The sequence below is a fragment of the Salvelinus namaycush genome, chromosome 16 (assembly GCF_016432855.1).
Source record: "Salvelinus namaycush isolate Seneca chromosome 16, SaNama_1.0, whole genome shotgun sequence".
NCBI lineage: Eukaryota > Metazoa > Chordata > Actinopteri > Salmoniformes > Salmonidae > Salvelinus > Salvelinus namaycush.
In genome coordinates this window covers 12697697-12719130 of record NC_052322.1, presented here as the reverse complement: position 1 = coordinate 12719130, position 21434 = coordinate 12697697, and the positions used below count along the sequence as shown (strand labels likewise).

At 43.2% G+C, this 21434-nt stretch overlaps 1 protein-coding gene across 2 annotated transcripts in view; it reads right to left on the bottom strand.

Annotated features, from left to right (window-relative positions):
* The window catches only part of LOC120061001 (adenylate cyclase type 6-like), an 83640-nt gene that overhangs the window by 7908 nt on the left and 54298 nt on the right, over positions 1-21434 (bottom strand). For both annotated transcript variants that reach the window (XM_039010470.1, XM_039010471.1), the window contains exons 4-20: positions 13893-14042; positions 13464-13585; positions 12362-12473; positions 11984-12111; positions 11684-11842; positions 11178-11319; positions 10705-10842; positions 8691-8719; positions 7951-8098; positions 7555-7652; positions 7167-7254; positions 6806-6922; positions 6382-6540; positions 6100-6275; positions 5699-5767; positions 4061-4193; positions 2564-2827 (exon numbers count right to left, since the gene is read on the bottom strand). In XM_039010470.1, the coding sequence (XP_038866398.1) occupies positions 2564-2827; positions 4061-4193; positions 5699-5767; positions 6100-6275; positions 6382-6540; positions 6806-6922; positions 7167-7254; positions 7555-7652; positions 7951-8098; positions 8691-8719; positions 10705-10842; positions 11178-11319; positions 11684-11842; positions 11984-12111; positions 12362-12473; positions 13464-13585; positions 13893-14042 (2232 nt within the window). The remainder of the gene's footprint in view (positions 1-2563; positions 2828-4060; positions 4194-5698; positions 5768-6099; positions 6276-6381; positions 6541-6805; positions 6923-7166; positions 7255-7554; positions 7653-7950; positions 8099-8690; positions 8720-10704; positions 10843-11177; positions 11320-11683; positions 11843-11983; positions 12112-12361; positions 12474-13463; positions 13586-13892; positions 14043-21434) is intronic.

Here is a 21434-nt window from a genome sequence, read left to right as displayed (position 1 = left end):
CACTGTAGAATAATAGTGAAGACATCAAAACTATGAAATAACAAATGAAATCATATAGTATTTTATATTTGAGATTCTTCAAAGTAGCCACCCTTTGCCTTGATGACAGCTTTGCACACTCTTGGCATTCTCGCAACCAGCTTTTCCAAGTCTTGACGGAGTTCCCACATATGCTGAGCACTTGTTGGCTGCTTTTACTTCACGCTGCGGGCCAACTCATCCCAAACCATCTCAATTGGGTTGAGGTCGGGTGATTGTGGAGGCCTGGTCATCTGATGCAGCACTCCCTCACTCTCCTTCTTGGTCAAATAGCCCTTACACAGCCTGGAGGTGTGTTCGGTCATTGTCCTGTTGAAAAACAAATGATAGTCCCACTAAGCCCAAACCAGATGGGATGGCGTATCGCTGCAGAATGCTGTGGTAGCCATGCTGGTTAAGTGCGCCTTGAATTCTAAATAAATCACCCACAGTGTCACCAGCAAAGCACCCCCACACGATCACACCTCCTCCGCCATGCTTCACGGTGGGAACTACATATGCGGAAATCATCCGTTCACCTACTCTGCGTCTCACGAAGACACGGCGGTTGGAACCAAAAATCTCAAATTAGGACTCATCAGACCACAGGACAGATTTTCACCGGTCTAATATCCATTGCTCGTGTTTCTTGGCCCAAGAAAGTCTCTTCTTCTTATTGGTGACCTTTAGTAGTGTTTTTATTCCAGCAATTCGACCATGAAGGCCTGATTCACGCAGTCTCCTCTGAACAGTTGATGTTGAGATGTGTCTGTTACTTGAACTCTGTGAAGCATTTATTTGGGCTGCAATCTGAGGTGCAGTTAACTCTAATGAACTTATCTTCTGCAGCAGAGGTAACTCTGGGTCTTTCTTTCCTGTGGCGGTCCTCATGAGAGCTAGTTTCATCATAGTGCTTGATGGTTTTTGCGACTGTACTTGAAGAAACGTAAAAATTTCCGGATTGATGTTCCGTTAAATGTTCCGGATTGACTGACCTTCATGTCTTAAAGTAATGATGGACTCCTCGTCTTTTACCAAATAGGGCTATTTTCTGTATACCACCCCTACCTTGTCACAGCACAACTGATTGGCTCAAACGCATTAACACCTGTTAATTGAAATGCACTCCAGGTGATTACCTCATGAAGCTGGTTGAGAGAATGCCAAGAGTGTGCAAGCAGTCATCAAGGCAAAGGGCGGCTACTTTGAAGAATCTCAAATATAAAATATACACTTTCTTGGTTACTGCATGATACCATATGTGTTATTTCATAGTTTTGATGTCTTCACTATTATTCTTCAATGTAGAAAATAGTGAAAATAAAGAAAAACCCTGGATTGAGTACGTGTGTCCAAACTTTGACTGGTACTGTATGTATATTTGCGCACATCTCAGTGATCTAATCCATTGCAGAGGCCAAGACTAAAAGCACATTTTAGCTTAATCCGAAAATGTGGTCGGAGCCTCTGGAGCCTCCAGAGGCATGCAGAGGCCAAATCGAGCTCTGTACCGCCTCCCAAATGTTGTAACAATGCCGAGGGTTCTGTATAACTCAGCATTGACATGATTGGTTGACGGTAGGTGGGGGCGGTACATCCTGTAGAAAACACTTCCACTTCCTACAACTGCTCCACACTGCTCCACGAAGCTCAAGAAGTATGTATGCCCTGACTTCTGCTGAGGCCGTATCACCGTAAATGCTTTATGGCCAATGCAGACGTCGGATTGACCATGTGCCCAGATGCACTTCTCTCTCCAGAATGCGCTCTTTCCCGCCAATTTGTGCTCATTCATTTTTTCACTTCATTAAACTGTTTAAACAAAAATGTGCATATGAAAACCATAACTGGCACATAGATTGGTATAAATGGTAAGATATATTGGAATTTCACATGAGAAAAGGTTGCCGACTCCTCGTGTAAACTATTACCGGCAACTTCAGGAGAGTGATGGCAGAATCTGCTAAAGCCAGCAGGAGCAGAAGAGTTGGGTCAGGTTACATTTTTTTATTCGATTGGTCGAAAGAACAGACAACTAGATACGGCCAGATTTTTAAAATGTATTTAACATTTTTGGTGAAGCTTGCATACAATTGCCCCTTCCTGTTGCACACAGCAAGTTTCCATTCCCCCAGTGACGGAGATTTATGGCTGATTTAAGATGAAAACCTCAACCCTGTCAACACTTATTAGTCTTTTTAAAAATTATTAACCCCTTGAGATGGGTAAATATGGTTTTTTTATGACAAAATGTTCAAAATTAGGTGCAAGTTACACTACCCAAAATGTACTCTATTCATAGAACGACTCAGCTATATCAATCGCTATTCTTTCTTTCTCTTGGTGACTTTGTGGATTTTATTCAAGACCACCCCTTTCTCCCCTCCCACCTCCTCCTATCTCCCACCTCGTAAAAGTCTGCGACAATCTCGTTCGGTAATCTCAAAGACTCATCCCCTCATTGTCTCTCCGCTCTCCCCCATTCTCCCTCTCCTCCCTCCCCGACCTTTCCCTTCCTTTATTTATACAGATTATTCTCTCTCACCTCGTCAAAGTCGGCGATGATCTCATTGAGCAGCCTGAGACACTCCACTCCCTCATTGTTGGCCTCCAGCTCCACGTAGAACTCAGAGAAGTTGGAGATGGAGGCGAACATGACGGCCACACACTCACAGGACTGGTAGTAGAGCTCGTCGTTACGCCGCTCCCGCGCCAGGAAGTGGGCGGCCACGTCTTTAGGTAGGATGTTGTGGAGGAGGCGGCGGTTGTAGGCCTGAAGCTCCTCCATCTCCTCTTTCTCCTCTGTAGCCTGGAGGGGACAGACACCGGGGAATGGGGAAATGGTTTGTTAAAAGGGATGAGAAAGTGATTAAATGATTAATAGGGCAACCTCATTGCTGTCTGTCTATAGGTATTGAAAGGAACCGAAAATGCTGATTGGCGTTTAGTATTCCACTGAACGTAGACCAGAGTCGAGATTAAAAGTCACTCTGCTGCAACCACTATCTACAGAGAAAGGCTGAGGTCTGCTGAGTGATGTCACCAGATACAACAACCGAGGCATGTGGACTCTACCTGCTGGACGAGTGTGTGGGGGGGTGCCAGGTCCTACCTAGCTTCCAGAGGAAGTCGAGGCGTGTGTGTGTGTGAGGGATGTGAATACATATTTTTTCCCTGCGTTTTTTCCAACTGTTAACGACGATGATGCAATGGTGGAGAGTCGACTCTCCAAAATAATTTATTCTTTGCACAGACCCCATTTCTGAGTGTCAAGATTCAGTATTTTTGAAACAGAGGAGACTGATTAGTTGCCGTACTTCAGAGAATACAAACACTTGTCTTTCATAGCAAGCTAGCGAGGGACGGAGAGAGAGAGGGGCACAGGGGCACAGTATAGACAGGTCAGCCACCAGGCAGACAGAATCAGAACCGTGCACTAGGCCTATCTATCAGAAATATAAAGGTGTATCTCGCAATGGAATGCTGTATCTTGCAATTTCTTGGCTTGCAATGTCTCGCAACTTCAGTAAAGCAGAGCCTATTATCAATGAATAAGTTAGGATATTTTACACGCAACAGACCGAAGACTGAACACACACTCGCACCATTAGCATTAGTGGGAACCAAGACTGTTCTCACGGCAGGTCTGCCGGTTTTGACTAGCAGAAGTGACTTTTCGTAGCAGGTTAGGAGAATTTATAGAGCAGGTTAGGGAAATTAACGTGGCAGGTTAGGAGAATTAACATGCCAGGTTAGGAAAGGGTTAGCTAAAATTTCCCCAGACGATGCGACAACCAGGACTTCCCTGAGAACTGTCTTGGTTTCTACTAATGCAATGCTGCCAGCACGAGGGAGAGAGGAGGGGGCAGGCAGAAAGAACCATGGTGTGCATAGGTCTTGGTAATCTGTATCTCTTGTCTTTTTCCCCCACAAAAAAACGTTTGTGGGAAAAAATAGAAAAAATAAGCTTAACGTTAAGGATCCCAATTTCTAAACGTTCACAATCTTAGTGAGTGTGTATGTGTGTGGTGCCAGGTCCTACCTGCAGCTTCCACAGGAAGTCGAGGCGTGCAGTGGACTCAACCTGCTGAGCGTGTAGGTAAAGAGCCAGGACGAACACCGTCAGGATGACAGGGGTCATGACCTTTAGAGACACCTTGGTCACACTCTCCTGGCTGAGGGGAGGGAGACAGGACGACAATCAATCAATCAAGCAATGAATCAAGTAATAAATCAGTGGAGGTTCCTTGGAGGAGGAAGGGGAGGACCATTTTCAGAAAAATACAAATAGTGAAACATTAAAAATAAGCTAATTTCCATCCTCCTCTGGGTACATTGACTTCAATACAAAATCTAGGAGGCTCATGGTTCTCACCCCCTTCCATAGACTTACACAGTAAGTATGACAACTTCTGGAGGACGTCCTCCAACCTATAAGATCTCTTGCAGTATGAACTAACATCTTGTCCATCCAATCAAAGGATCAGAGAATAAATCTAGTACTGAAAGCATACCGGTAAACTACAGCTAGCTAGCACTGCAGTGCATAAAATGTGGTGAGTACTTGACTCAAAAAAGAGAGAATGAAAATATTTGAAGTTTAACAACAATATAACAATGTTTAAATAAGAAGCAGCAGAGAGAGAGAGCTAGCTATATTTCATGTTTTTTTTCTTTTTAGTTTACCTTTAGTTTAGCTAATGCAGATGATTTAGCCTACTCAACAACCTGACTCAAACAAAGAGGAATGCTGTTTATGTTAGCTAGCTGGCTAAAGCTATCCAACACCGCAACTCTTCTAAGTCAAGGTAAGCTTTCAGTTTTAGAAATGTATTGCCACCGCCGGTTTAACTGCTAAACTGCTTGTGCTACATGTACTGCGTGATTTGACACATGGATTGGATTGTGGGTGTACTAACGCGTTAGTTCTAGTTTGTTGACTATGACGTTAATATGGTGACAATGATGTATGCTCTAGCAGTAACCGTATGGTGTAAAGGTTTGGCTTGGAGAGGTTTTTTGATGGAAAAGTTAGAGGAGAGCGCGTAGATGCGATGATGCTGTATGTGGCTGCTATGAAAGTGAACTGTGTTTGCGGGTGATCAGGGGTGTATTCATTCCGACGATTCTGTTGCAAAAAGTTTCTTAATTAAACAGACCTACCTGAATTTGTCCAATAGAATCTCTTGTTTTAGTTGAAAATGGAATGTTTTGCAACTGTTTGGACTAATAATTACACCTGCTAGATGCAGGCAAGAGTGTGCAAGGCGGTATTGTTTGTGTCACTGTATGTCATCATGATTTCTCCAATTTATCTATCGACCTGTTCACCTACGTTACAAATGTTCATTTGTAGGCTAGGTTGTAACAACCCCATGATTGGTAGGTATACTATAGGGGAACATTTAGTATCATGTACTGTAGTAGCCTAAACCTATCGCTGTTACACTGAGCTGGGTGAATGGAATATGAGGCCATGCTCATAAAATTAAAATTGGTCTCTCTAATCTTGATGGGCATGAACTGCCACTGTAATCAATCAATCACACTTCTGGCTGAGGGGGAGACAGAGGGAGGATGGACTCAGTCTAAGAGTAGACACGCACACTAACATGGACATGGTAACAGTACACTGACCAAAATACTAAAAGAGAAGACCAAAAGATAACAATGAACTTACCACGTCTCTGTAACTGTTTCATTGAAACTAGGAAACCAATCTAGAGAGTCATTCAAAGGTGTGAAAGAGCTACGGGCAAAAACATAACACAAATTGATTAAATACCTTCAACACTTGACAAGACATTTGTGCTTTGCACACCAGAAAGGTAGACACAAGTTCACATTGACTAGAATTGTATACTTGCGCTTTTAAGCTTGTAATGTGGACTGCAACGTGATTCAACCTGCCTTGAGTACCATATGGTCAGGGTTTGCACTTTCGGGACTATTCCATGCAACTTTATCAACTAGTGCAGCTTAAGTATTTGAACGAAAACAAGTACTACTTGAACAAATACTGTGAGGTGGGCGAACAGTAGGCTCCAGTTAGTGACAGGGTGTGTGTGTGTGTTAACTCACAGGGTGTTGGCGGTGAGCAGCAGATCTGCGTTGTCGAACAGGGTCACCTGGGGCCACTCCACGAGCAACAGGAAGGTGACCTGGATCAGCACCATAAGGGCCAGCTTGCCTATACTGCTGATGTGGAGGAACACACTGCAGGCCAGCAGGGTCAGGAGAACACTGTAGCAGAAATACTGGAGGAGGGGGGGGGGGGGGGGGTGTAGCAAATTATAACAATGTTATTACATACAGTATTCACACCGCACTCACACCACCCACTAGCGTCCCTGCTGGGCTCACCTCAGGGAAGTGGCATGGCATGGGCTGGCTGGGGCACAGGGTCAGTCCGTCCTGTGCCGACTGTGTCAGGTTGTGTAGTAGACACAGAGTCACCAAACTGGAGGACAGGTTACGCTCACGCACCACACAGTCCACCAGGCCCTCTCTGTCACAGGTAAACTAAAGGGAGAGCTACACATGTCAACCAACAGAGAAACCCAAACACACGGATGTCAAACTGAACTACTACCGTTGCAGGCACTATTGGGAGAATTATTCACAATGTTCGCGCAACACGGCGCTCTATCATCTTCTACTGATAGCTTGTCACAAAAAACCTATGCCACAGTACTGTACAATGTTTTAAAAAGGAAACGTTTAATTACCTGCAATTCTAACTACACTGTTATTGTACATGACCGGGAAAGCAAATAGTGGTCCCTACCATGTTAACGAAGGCAGACATGAAGAGGAGTATGATGGTGAGGACCCCCACCAGGGTACTATTGGTACGAGACTGGACGATCTTCTTCGTCAGCGTCTGCAATGCAGCCGGGAAGAGCTGGGAGGAGGAGGGGGGCAGAGAGACAGAGAGAGAAAGAAAGAGAATAATTCATCCTAGTCCTCCTCTTAGATTAAATGATACAGCCTGGGATCTGGGGAATATGTTTTCTGGTCATTTAAATTCTATTTCCACATGGATTCTTGAAGAATATAACGCATCATCATAACAAATGCCAACTTTTGGCTACATTGCTATGAAAGGGTGATAATACGATTAGAAAATGGTGGCCCTTGTCCCGTACCTTGATGCAGGAGTAGATGGCACAGATGAAGAGGATGTTGACGAGGAGGATGAAGATGCTGATGTAAAGACCCAGCATGAGGGGAGTGCTGCAGAGAAAAAGAAGAATACATCTTACCGGAAGTCCCATACTGCACCAAATTAAATGTACCATAGGCTACTATTCAGTACATTACTACATGAATTCAGTATATTGTCTTTGATAGGTTTAATACTGTTAAAAAGGCTGTCCTTTGAGCGGGCTACCCCGTAGCGGTTCAACCAGACCAACCAGCAGCCTAGTTTAGTTCCATGCAGGTACAATTAGAAAGGTTAATAAATACAAAATAATATATATATTAAAAAACAATGAGAAGAGAGGTTAGGTATAATTCAAGATATTGACTTACTGGGGGAAGATGATAATCTGGATGAAACAGATGAAGCAGAAGACTAACAGACCACAGGCCACGTAGCCTCCAAAACGATCATCCACCTTCTTAGAGTACTGAAAACATCATCGGGAGAAGGAATAATACAATTAGCAGTTGTGTAACTACTAGCTGCAGCAGCAAGCTGTTAACACAACAAGGAGGACCACAACGGGGGGGGGGGGGGGGGAATCCTTCAGGCTTTATTGTGCTTTCTTTATCATTTTGTAACGTATGTGATGTCTCCTGGTCTGGAGTGGGTTCATATGTATTTTAACAGTCCAATCAATCAATCAATCAATGAATCATTAACTCAATCAACAAATCACAACGCATCATACTGAACTTAAACAGTGTTAACATTTCTCCTCTGACCTTCTTCTCCAGGTCTTTAGTCTGGAAGGTGAGGAGGAACTTCTTGACATGGTCTTTACGGAGTTGGTCTATGCTGCGGGCGTCGATGGCTCGGCCCAGAAACTCATCCACCTCATCCTCAGGGTTCAGGGCCTCTTGGGCACAGCGGCTACAAACAGGGAGACAGGACAATAGACGGGGTCATGGAGACAGACAGACAGACAAGGACAACAGACAGGGTCACGGGGACAGACAGCCAAGGACAACAGACATGGAGATAGAAGCACAAATCAAACAGTATTTGAATTCTTAGCCTGTTTACAGATGTGCAGACTTTACACTTTTGAGACTATTCCATTCCATCCCAGGCATTGCTCAATCAAGAGTTTTATTGAAAGAAAACAAATACTATTTGAACCCAGGTCTACCTCTGTGATAGGCAGTGATTAAGAGCCAATAGGGAATTAGTGCTGGACTCACTCTGACCCTCTAAAACCAACAGTCTGCTCTAAACTTAGCTCCAACAATAACTAACAGTGTGCCAATCAGTCCCCAATGGGCCAATGCCTACACTACTACATTAAACACACACACACACACACACACACACACACACACACACACACACACACACACACACACACACACACACACACACACACACACACACACACACACACACAAACTGGCCAATGCCTACAACAACACAGAGTACACACACAGTAACCCGATAACAACTACTGGGCCAAAATAGGACTCACTTGTCTTGTCTGGATGTTTCATCGATACCCTGGGAAAAGTGAGAGGAAGACAAAGAGAGAGAGAGAGAGAGAGAGAAAGAGAGAGAGATAGAGAGAGAGAGAGAGAATAATGGATAAGAGAGAGAGAGAGAAAGAAAGAGGAGAGAGAGAAGAATGGATGAGAGAGAGCGATGTTTTAGACACGTAGCCAGTGAAAACCACAGTGTAACCAAGCCAGTGAAAATCACATACCGCCAGACTCAGACATCTGCACAGTTAATCCCTGGGAGCCAGACTGATGTTTTAATTAATGCTGTAGGATTAAAGTTACACCCTCCTCCCCCTGGGCAATACCCCTCAGAAAAGAAGAGAGAGCGAGGGGAAGGGAGGTAATGAGAAGAGGAGAAAAGAGAAGAGAAGGAGAGGAACAAGATGACAGAAGTTGAGAAGTGGAAGGGAAGTGAGTTTGGAGAGAGGGTGAGAAGAAGAGGAGAGGAAAGAAGAGGAGAGAGAACAGGAGAAGACAGGTGAAGTGTAGGGTGTGAGGAAAGAGAGGGGAAAGGAGAGAGGTTGAGAACAGGAAGAGAGGAGAAATGATAATGGAGATGCAGCCCTGCTAGACTGATCAGATCTGAAGCATTGTTGTTGTGAATCATATCAGAGTCAATAACAAGTGTTAGACTAGCTGTTTGCCACTGGCCACTAACTTCCATTGAGTGTTGGGTGTACATTAAAGGGGCAATCTGCGATTGAAACAATAACAAAGGGTACACCCTGCCTCTGTTTTGGTAAAAAGCTGAGGGATGGGCCTGGAGAAATGTAACCACATAAATTCGTAGACAGAGCTATTGATGCAAAGACTGACCATCCAAGATATCGAAATGATAGTTTTATGCATATTTTGAAGCTATACACAATGTTTGTTTACATTTAATTTGTTTACAAACATTGTGGTAAAACAAGCTTATATTTTGGGTTATGATGAGTATGAGAGTTGAACTGAGCTCATGAGGCATTTATAAGTTATATTCTTCAAGAAGAAATGCGTATATATAATTAATTTATAACTCAAAATATGTATATAGCAACTGTGGATTACCCCTTTAACCACAGCGGAGCTGTGTAAATAACTCCCGCTTGTGAGGTGGTGTTGGATCTATACTGATCGATACATGATTTCAGTTTTCCATTGGCTGTTTTAGAGGCTTGAGGCTTGTATTACGCACATGATTAAAGCTTAGGCTGCTAGACAAAAACATTAACCATTTTATGTGAGTAAAGTCATACCGTATAATAAAAAAAAATCACAATCGCTGTGATGGAAACAGGAAGTTTTGGTACAATTTCATAAATGTCGACAGATAATTTGTTTGTTCGACATGGTGGGAACTTTTTGTGTCGATACAATTCATTAATTACGCAGAAAATGGTGGAGTCAAGTGATGTGGTCCTCCCACTAAAACTCGTGAAACCATGCAGTTTATTAGGCTACAGGTGAAATAAATGATGAACTGCACAAGGTGGTGAAAGTGCAAGGTGATGAGCTTGATGCTCCTTTCCAATAAATATCGAGGGTCTTGTTCTGGTTAGACAAATAAAAGCATTCACTCTCTTATCCATAAGAATCTCATCATGTAGACTAGCCTACCCGCACTATCTGGAAGCTGTTAGCTAGAGTGCACATACTAAAACCAGAGTAGGCACATTTGCTATTTAACGCAACAGTTTTTTGTGACAAAACTATCAGCGGAGTTGAAAATGCGATGGAAACACATTGAACTTTAGATTTTTTTTATTCGGTACATGTAAACTTAAGCCAAAAAGTACATTTTGTGTGCACCACGTAATCACGCACTGATTTTTTAAATCCGCAACAAGTCAGTTGGGTGGAAATACCTCTGGTGGGAAAATGCACATATTTTCTTGATGCAGATTTTAGAATATTCGCATGAAAATCTGTCGCCTATTGGATGGAATCCTAGCTATATAGAGTTATCCTTTGCTCTCAGACCATTTCAGGTCATCAGTTTCTCACCATCTGCCTGAAGACCTTGGAGTCCTTGGTCCTGGAGAACCTTGTGTCGGGTACCCAGCGTGGCATCAGGCCCTCAGTGGAGTTGGCACGTACCCGCTGCATCATGGCACTCTTGGCCATCGCTGCCTTCTCCTCTTTCTGCAGGGAGGGAAATGACCACACCAATGGACCTTATTCACACTGGACATTTGAATGTTGTTACACAGTATTTCTTTATCCCCCCCAAAATTCTATACTATTACCAACATAGATTCTGACAGAGATTTTGAACAATACACATTCTTTTTGATAATTCAATGAATAATTAACGATAAGTACCATCCAGGAGAAGAAGAGGAAACCAATGAATAAATGGATAACTAAAGGAAATGAAGAATTTCTGTGATCTGAAACTGACAATGGACAATAAACAATTATTTTTCCTAGTATAAATGGAAAAATGATTGATTTAACTCGTTAAATAAACAACAGACCCTTTTCTGGCTGCACCCCAGCACCAGGAACGTCTCGATGTTGTTCTCCTTCAGATAGGCATTCCTGTCCCCTCCGAACCCCGGCTCCACCTCATAGTCCCCATTCAGGTACTGTAGGGTGGCCTTGGTAATGTGGATACGCCTAGTAACACACACACACATACACACAAGGACCAGGGGTCACATTGACACAGTACATCAGAGGACATTTTGAATCTCGAGGACTGCAATACCAGCAAGAGTGTAATCAATACTAACACTTTATTATGATGCCCCACATCTAGTTAGATGTATTGTATTATCAAGCGTGTGTTTTATCCTCTATTTGTTATTAATTGTGATGTGTCTGAGCCATATGCCTGTAAGCCAAAGACAAATGTTTACTTTTTAACCAAAAAATGGACAATAAAGGCTTGAACTTGCATGCTCAACTAAATGGTTAGCAGTAGATCAAGTGCAACCCTATAGGAGTTTTCTATGGTGTGTTGGTGGTGGGAGGGGCTTACCCTGCCGCACCCCCTGCCTCCATGTGATTGGCTAGAGTGACATCGTTGGACCACACGTCAAACTGCCACTTCCTCAGTCCCAGCACCCCACAGTGGACCCGGCCGCTATGGATACCCACACGCATGTTCACATTGACCCCTGTGACCTCTCTCACCAGCCTGCAGGGAGACAAACACACACACACACACACACACACACACACACACACCGAAAACCCCCTGTTACGATAGATTCCAGACAAGCCAAAGTGTGCTTCTTACTAATTCAAAGTAGGTTATTCATTAGTGTGTGTGACTCACGAGATGGCCTCTATCATGTCCACTCCCATCTCCACACAGCAGTGTGCATGGTCGGCCCTGGGTTCAGGCAGTCCAGACACACAGTAGTAGCAGTCTCCAAGGATCTTGATCCTCAGACAGTGGTTCTCCTATAGGACACACAAACATGTGCCGCAAACAACCACAGGTTCAGGGTTAGGGAGTAGTTTATACGTAAAATGTTAAATGTATTATGGAGCATTACACAACACAAATGTAAGTGGCCAGTAGCCAATGAATTACACGTCACTATGGGCGATGCAAAATCCACAATTTAAAAGTAAAGAGTACATCTATAATATGTTTGAAATCTGACGAACGGGGTTGAAGTGACTGATTATATGATGTCTAACTGCTCACCGAAGCTAGTTTGTCGAAGCGAGCGAAAAGTTCATTCAGTGTCATGACCAACTCTTGTGCGGTGCATTGTGATGCCAGGCTGGTGAATCCTTCGATGTCTGCAAACAGTATACTGTTGGATGGCGAGAGACGGAGAGAGAAAGAAAGATAGAGAGAGAGCGAGAGAGAGAAAGCGGGAGTAAGAAAGATTGTATGACAGAGGGAGAAAAAGAGAGGACGAAAGAGGGAGAGAGAGAGGGAGAGACAGATCAATAACCCATCATTAGCATGGTCATGCGCCTACCAGCCTGTCTGCTCCCTTCCTCCATCTCTTGTTGAGATAGAGAGCCATTTATTCTGTTCAGCTTTTCGTCTGGACTCATATAGGTCACCTTCAGTCCTCCCTCCCCAGTGAAGACATCTCAGCACGATTCTCATTTTCTAATTTGTGGTAATAATTACAAGGAAGAGGAAAAACAACTGGAACGTTGACACTTCTAGGGGAGAGATGACAGATGGCGCTGTTGCCCTCTTGATCAATGTTCTGACTCAATAATAATAATAACATCAACAACAACATGATAGAAGACAGACCGATAGAGAGAGAACGTCTGGGGAGTTTCACAGTGTTAATTCAACACATCTTGATGGTGATTGAATAGAGTTTAGACTAATATCTGGGTCAAGAGGCTGGTGGTGTTAGATCAGGTAGTCCAGGGTCCACAAAACAACTCAGAGTAGGAGTGCTGACCTAGGATCAGTTTAGTGTTTTAGTTAATACTTAACAAGATAGCATGGACTGATCCTAGATCAGCATTCCTACCCAGATACTTTGTGGATATGGGCCCAAGGCAGTGTCTGAAAACGTTACTGGCTTTCAAATGCTTGCTTCCTCCATCCTTGTTTCCTCAATTCCTCTCAAAGTTCATTGGAGGAAGCAGTCCTTGGATCCTTTCCTTTAATGTGCTTTAAGAGGATTTGAGTAACTGCGGCAGTTTTGTCATTTGAGCCAATACAGATGTGTCACATTTTGACCTCAGCACCACTTGTTGCGGAAGAGAGTGAAATGGTCAGTGTGTGTCCATGGTTACGGCAGAGGGAAAGGGTGTGTGTCCATGGTTACCTGACGTTGTCATGTTTCTGGATGTAGATCTTGTGGAACATCATATCTTCCTTCTTGGCGTTGATATCTGCCTTCATCTCCATGGCAACGTGCCTCGGCAGCACCGACAGCAACAGGCGCTCCTGGAGAATGTGTATGATAGACAGAGAGAGACAGAGAGAGAGAGAGCGAGAGACAGAGAAGTGAGAGAAAAGCACTCAACCCATTCCCTTTCATGTGTTTCAACAGCTAGACACCTCAATGAGTCACTGCCTTGAGTGGCAGTCATTCGTTGGAATACTGCGTGGGAACATGTTGGTAGAGTATAGAGGCATTCAGAAATACTCTATATTGTTGACCCACAATAATTTGAAAATATAGTTAGGTCAACAAGTGTAATGGCTTGTGTAAATGTATGCCTGTGTGTGTGTGTGTGTGTGTGCAGCCTACCTGTTGCTGATTCTCTCTCTGTAGGTAGAGCCGGGCCTGGATGTACCCCCTGGTCTCCTGAAAGGCCTGTCTCTGCGATACCTCAGCAGGGTAGTGGGTACAGATACCTATCATGTTGGTGCACAGGAAGATCAGCACGTTGGCACTCAGCTGGAGGGGAGGGAGAGAGAGCGAGCGACATGTAAGGTTACACATTTCATAATGTTATCACACGTTCCCACTGAGCTAGAGAAGAGAGGGAGAGAGATGTTGAATTATTATTGACACGTGGTGTGCTTTCTGGCACCACGTAACTGCCGTAGTCATCCAAGTGGGTGCCCCTTCATTTTGATAGTAGCGAAGGAGTAGCTAGCTAGCTAGCTACTACGGAGTCCACGCACCGCAGTGGTTTAGCTCAAACTTAATCCGAGGTCTACAACGGATAAGCCAGAGACAGCGAGACACCTTGATGAGACCGCGCTTGCTGCCTGCCTGCCTCTGGACTTTTTCTTACCGCTTGACCACCTCCCTCAGATGACCACTCAAGCCATGAACTTTCTAATGACTGTCCATCCCATGATGTTATGTTGTTTTTTTGCTTTGAAGCACTTTGAGATTCTTTGAAAAGCGCTATATTTGAATTTGAATAAATGTATTATTATTATTGTTATATGTTAATTAGCTATTCTAGTTCAGATTAATGTTTCTACATGTCATCCATGTCTTGTTGAATTGTTCAACATTGTTTTTCCTGACAACGCAAGTACTTTTCTTATGCCAATAAAGCATTTTAGAATTTGAAAGAGAGAAGAGCGATGGAGAGAGAGCGAGAGAGAGGGAGAGACAAGAGAAAGGGAGGTTGGAAGAGCGAGAGAGAGAAAGAAACGAGAGAGAAATGTAAGTATACACTCTGTTGTGACAGAGTGAACCTGGTGTGACCTGGGTGAGGTTGAATACGACATTCACCATCACCATGTCATAAGATTTACAGCACGAAATCTAGACATCTAATCCAGAAATGTCTGGATACACAAATTAGGTATGATATACAGTATATGGTTAGAGAAGATGAGAAAAACCTTGTGTCTTTCCAAAAGTGGACATTCTTGAGATGTCTTCGAGGCCATAATTGGGAAATCGGGATATCTACAATTTTTTTTGAAAATCTATACATTTCCTGGAAAATCTATACCTTTCCCTTCATACTGGTAAATGTACAGATAAACCGGGGAATCTATATATTTACAGGTGTTACTGGGAATTTATATTTCTGTAACTATACACAACCTGGAGTAGAGGGTTAAACCTACATTGACTGTAGGTTACAATACAACATTATAGACCAAGGGTGTGTACCAAATGTTGCCCTATCCCCTATATAGTCTCTGGTCTAGCTCTCCCTTCCTTTCTCATACTGTTAATAACCTTATTGTGACTGGCTCAGTGATTAAGTGGACATCAATAGGACAGCATTATGTTGCCTGTCTGTCTGTCTGTCTGTCTGCTTCCCTTATTGGATCTGACAACGCATCAAAACACAACTCATAATCATAGACAATACAAAGAAATGGGGTCAGAGACAAAGAAGGCCCACGCTTCTTCCTTACTCCACTATTCCTCCGCACAGATAGACACTAGGAACTGACTGAGAGAGGAGGCTCACTATTTCTCGCACTGTGCAGATAGGCAAATGCTAGTCTGATTTGCTTAAATTCACGAACGCTTGTGTTGTCAGACACAGCGGCAGTGGGGAAGAGACTAGGCGAATGTGAATTGTATATGAGCACACTGCAGCAAAACACAACCGCATTGTAGGCTTATATGCATGGGCTGGCTCAAATGAAGTTTAGAAGTTTAGCCTACAGTTAGACTAGACCAACACAACAGCATTAGGCTAGCTAAGTGAAGTTTAGATAGCCTGCAGTTAGCTTAGTGAGGTCGTTGACCTCGAGAACATTCCTCTGCTGCGCACACACACCCTCTACAGGCAACAAGCCAGTGTCTGTAAGTGATTTTGTCCACATCCAATGGTTTACACTGAACACACATGACTACAACCTCTCTCTCTCTCTCTCTCTCTCTCTCTCTCCCAGCCTGGGAAAATAGCGTGACCCCTGACCAGGGGACAGACTATTTCATCAGTAATGAGAAAAAGACAGACAGCCTCAGACCCTGGATAAAGCAGACTGTATAACAGCCAGATGGCCATGTTGTCTGATGGAGATTAATGAAGGAAATTTCTTAGAGACTGACTGGTGTGTTCTGCTGTTCTCAGAACAACATTCTAGACCAGTTCCATAGAAGTTCTAAGGCCATTCCAATTATGGACTAAGCTCTCCTCAAAGTGAACAATAGGGTCTTTTTTGGGGAGCGTATCTACTGGACAATCAGAACAACCAGTTCCATAGAAGTTGTATAGAACTTCTGCAACTAAATCAAATCCCACATGGATGGCAAAGTGGTGTGCTCTGTTCTCCTCAGAACATTCTGGAACAGTTGGTCTTAACAGACAAGATTCTAAAACAGCCAGGCTTTAAGCTTAAACTATTTCCACTAAATCAATCAAATGGCATTACCAAACATGGCAAGTATGCAGCACTTAAAAGTGCAGCACAGACTCTGCTCAAAGATCAGATTGTGAAGTGTAATACAATTCACTTGAAGTTTTTTCAATTGTATATTATAGCTGGAGGAGAGTGCGCCTTTACTGCCAGACTTGACATTTAATTATCTCCAACATCAGTACCAGCATAAGTAATTTGAAGCTGGTATGTGGCCAAACATGTTTGTTTGTCTGTGCATTCGTCTTGTGTATCTGTGCATTCGTACACCCACTGCATACTTCCTTGCATGTGCGTGCTTTGAAAAGGGCCATTCGCTTCATTGGATTCTACTGATAGTGTCTAGTACGTCTTCATCTATGATTACGAGGTAAAACAGACGTGTAGCTACTGTAGTGCGACTTTGCTCAAACATGACTTGTGAAGCACCCATGGCATCTTTATGAAGACTTAATAAATGTTTTATAAAGCCTGTAATTTGTAGTTTGTTTATAGTGGGACCAGCAGATGTGTAGGAGCCATTGAGACTAGACAAAGAATAGAGAAGTATTGGACGTTGATCCAAGAATACATATGTTTTTAGTCATATGTACAGCTTACACATGTACAGTGTATATGAACATAAAGTAAATGGCTCAGTACAATAGAATAAACACTTGAGCATAAGTATAATACACGAAGGCACAATTTATTGTCCAATATTTACAGTTGAAGTCGGAAGTTTACATACACTGAGGTTGGAGTCATTAAAACTCGTTTATCAACCACTCCACAAATTTCTTGTTAAAAAAACTATAGTTTTGGCAAGTCGGTTAGGACATCTACTTTGTGCATGACACAAGTAATTTTTCCAACAATTGATACACAACAAATGATTTCACTTATAATTCACTGTGTCACAATTCCAGTGGGTCAGAAGTTTACATACACCAAGTTGACTGTGCCGTTAAACAGCTTGGAAAATTCCAGAAAATGATGTCATGGCTTTAGAAGCTTCTGATAGGCTAATTGACATAATTTGAGTCAATTGGAGGTGTACCTGTGGATGTATTTCAAGGCCTACCTTCAAACTCAGTGCCTCTTTGCTTGACATCATGGGAAAATCAAAATAAATCAGCCAAGACCTCAGGAAAAAATTGTAGACCTCCACAAGTCTGGTTCATCCTTGGGAGCAATTTCCAAACACCTGAAGGTACCACGTTCATCTGTATAAACAATAGTACGCAAGTATAAACACCATGGGACCACGCAGCCGTCATACCGCTCAGGAAGGAGACACGTTCTATCTCTTAGAGATGAACGTACTTTGGTGCGAAAAGTGCAAATCAATCCCAGAACAACAGCAAAGGACCTTGTGAAGATGCTGGAGGAAACAGGTACAAAAGTATCTATATCCATAGTAAAACGAGTCCTATGTCGACATAACCTGAAAGGCCGCTCAGCAAGTAAGAAGCCACTGCTCCAATACCGTCATAAAAAAAGCCAGACTACAGTTTGCAACTGCACATGGGGACAAATATCGTACTTTTTGGAGAATTGTCTCTGGTCTGAGGAAACAAAAATAGAACTGTTTGGCCATAATGACCATCATTATGTTTGGAGGAAAAAGGGGGACGCTTGCAAGCCGAAGAACACCATCCCAACCATGAAGCACGGGGGTGGCAGCATCATGTTGTGGAGGTGCTTTGCTGCAGGAGGGACTGGTGCACTTCACAAAATAGATGGCATCATGAGGTAGGACAATCATGAGGATATATTGAAGCAACACCTCAAGACATCAGTCAGGAAGTTAAAGCTTGGTCACAAATGGGTCTTCCAAATGGACAATGACCCAAGCATACTTCCAAAGTTGTGGCAAAATGGCTTAAGGACAACAAAGTCAAGGTATTGGAGTGGCCATTACAAAGCCCTGACCTCAATCCTATAGAAAATTTTGTGGGCAGAACTGAAAAAGCGTGTGCGAGCAAGGAGGCATACAAACCTGACTCAGTTACACCAGCTCTGTCAGGAGGAATGGGCCAAAATTCACCCAACTTATTGTGGGAAGCTTGTGGAAGGCTACCCGAAATGTTTGACCCAAGTTCAACAATTTAAAGGCAATGCTACCAAATACTAATTGAGTGCATGTAAACTTCTGACCCACTGGGAATGTGATGAAAGTAATAAAAGTTGAAATAAATCATTCTCTCTACTATTATTCTGACATTTCACATTCTTAAAATAAAGTGGTGATCCTAACTGACCTAAGACAGGACATTTTTACTAGAATTAAATGTCAGGAATTGTGAAAAACAGAGTTTAAATGTATTTGGCTAAGGTGTATGTGAACTTCCGACTTCAACTGTACATGTGTTTTGGAGAAGGGGAGATTGGGGGAAAGTGATTAAAATGTGCACTATTCAGCACTCATACTAAGAGTCTGATAGCATCAGATGTGTGTGTGTAGCATGAATGTATGTACAGTATGTGTGTGTGTGTATGTGCGCTAAAGAGTGGAGAATCAGAACAGGTGGTCAGTCCAGTTCAAGTAGCAGTCTGATGGCTTGTAGATAGAAACGGTCTCTGAGACTGTTGGTACCAGACCTCATGCTCAGCTGCCTTAGGAAGTAGAGACGCTGTTGTATCGTTTTGACAAGAGTGCTGGTGTTGTTGGTCTAAGTCAAGCCCTCGGTGATGTGGAACTTATAACTCTACTGCAGTCCTGTTCCCTCCTCTGCTTCCGAAAGGTCGACAATCAACTCCTTTGTTATGCTGACGTTGAGGGAGAGGTTGTTGTGGTGGCACCGCAATGCCAGTTCACTTACCTCCTATAGGCTGACTCATCGTTGTTGGTTATCAGGCCTTCTTGATGATGGAGTTTGTGTCGTGCAAAGCCACACAGTCATGGTTGAACAGGGCTTATAAACTGAGTGGTTTGAATTCTGATTGGTTGAAAGCCGTGGTATATCAGACCGCATACCTCGGGTATAACACAACTTTCAGTTTTACTGTTCTCATTACGTTGGTAACCAGTTTATAATAGCAATAAGGCTCCTCTGGGATTTGTGATATATGGCCAATATACCACACCTCCTCGGGCCTTAGTGCTTAAGTATAGCAGAGAGCTGAGGTCGCATCCCTGGGGGGCCCCTGTGTTAAGAGTCAGTGTCGAGGAGGTGTTGTTGCCAATCTTCACAGTCTGTCCGTCAGAAAGTCCAGGATCCAGTTGCAGGGGTTAGTGTCCAGACCCAGAGGTCTGAGCTTGGTGATGAGCTTGGAGGGAACAATAGTGTTGAATGCTGAACTGTAGTCAATGAACAGCATTCTCACATAGGTGTTCCTCTTGTCCAGATGTGTTAGGGCCGTGAGAATAGCAATGAACCACTTCTTTTGAAGTGGTTTACTCTAGTGAAGACCTTGTTTGTGTGAAGATGGCAGGTTGGAGTGCTCTCCTTTCCACAATATCACTAGACTTGAGAGATTTACAGTGTATACAAAGAAACAGGCCAGGCTCTGTGTTGTTACAACAATACAGACAGAGGCAGGCTAACAACCTGACCCGGTACAAAGTGTGTGTGTGTTTGTACTCTGAACAAAATATCTATCTACCATCTCAAGACAGTGGCAGCAAAACCACTCAATATGTCATTGCTGTACTATGTGCTAATGTTGAACCAATCAAATTTCACTTGTGACAATAAAAAGGTATCAATCAGCACTGTTTAACTGACCTGATAATAACACTACTGACTGTGTGGTTTGGGCTGTGTCCATTTGAAAATTAATTCAAGACCAACTGGGGTAAACACTAGACTAGACTACAGCAGTAAACAAACAAGTAAACAAATGGTTTACATGTGTCGGACAACAACAAGTCCTGAAGGGACATTACAGGAAATCCTTCAGATAAATAAAAGTGTCCCGAGTGGCGCAGTGGTCTAAGGCACTACATCACAGTGCTAGCTGTGCCACTAGAGTATCTGGGTTCGAGTCCACTAGAGTATCTGGGTTCGAGTCCACTAGAGTATCTGGGTTCGAGCTGACACGGTCGCCGGGTGCACGGTGTTTCCTCCGACACATTGGTGCGGAGGGCTTACATGTTAAGTGGGCATTGTGTCAAGAAGCAGTGCGGCTTGGTTGGGTTGTGTTTCGGAGTACGCACGGCTCTCGCCCTTCGCCTCTCCCGAGTCCGTGTGGGAGTTGCAGCGATGAGACAAGACTAACTACCAGTTGGGGAGAAAAAGGGGTAAAAGTAACAACAAAAAGTCATATTCTGAGGTGTCCAGGAAGGGAGAGCGCTCTACTTCTTCCTTGCAGCACTATGATGACACAGAACGGTTGATAAGAACCAGAGTACATGAACGGAGATGAGCATGTATGTGAGCGGAGTTGAGCGGTCGGAAATCCGTCACTCATGGAGCAGTGCTTGTGCGCCACTCCAGCACTCCATGTCCTTTCCAACCGCTCTGCTAAAAACCGCACAGCATTCACAGGGGGAAAAACTGCCTCTTCAAATTCAAGCCATTCATTAAAATCACAATTAAACCAATACCCATCTATTTTTGTGACTACCATTTAGGTTTTGAAGTATTGAAAACAAACCATATGATTTGAATTAAAAGTATTTGAATAAACATGAAAAGGTATCTGGTAAGGAGCACTAGTCATTTAAAATAGGCTACATGTCATATTAAACAGCATATAAACAGTCTAAATAGGTCAGGAGCCAGACAGGGAGCCTAAGAAGGAACGAAAATGATTTTTTTTAGGCTATATTATTTAAATTATTTCAAGGCTATAGTCTACAAAGAAATACATTGTGAAGCATTTGCGAGTGCGACACACTAGGCTGATAGGGAGTCAGGGACATTAAGTGCTCAGCATTTAAACAACATTTTGTTGTATTAAATCATTATCGTCCATAAATTGTGCATATAGGCTGTGACTTACTTAGAATGAAATACAAATTAAACAAAATGCCTGATTAGGCTCAGTATACAGTGCCTTTGAATTCATTTTTAGA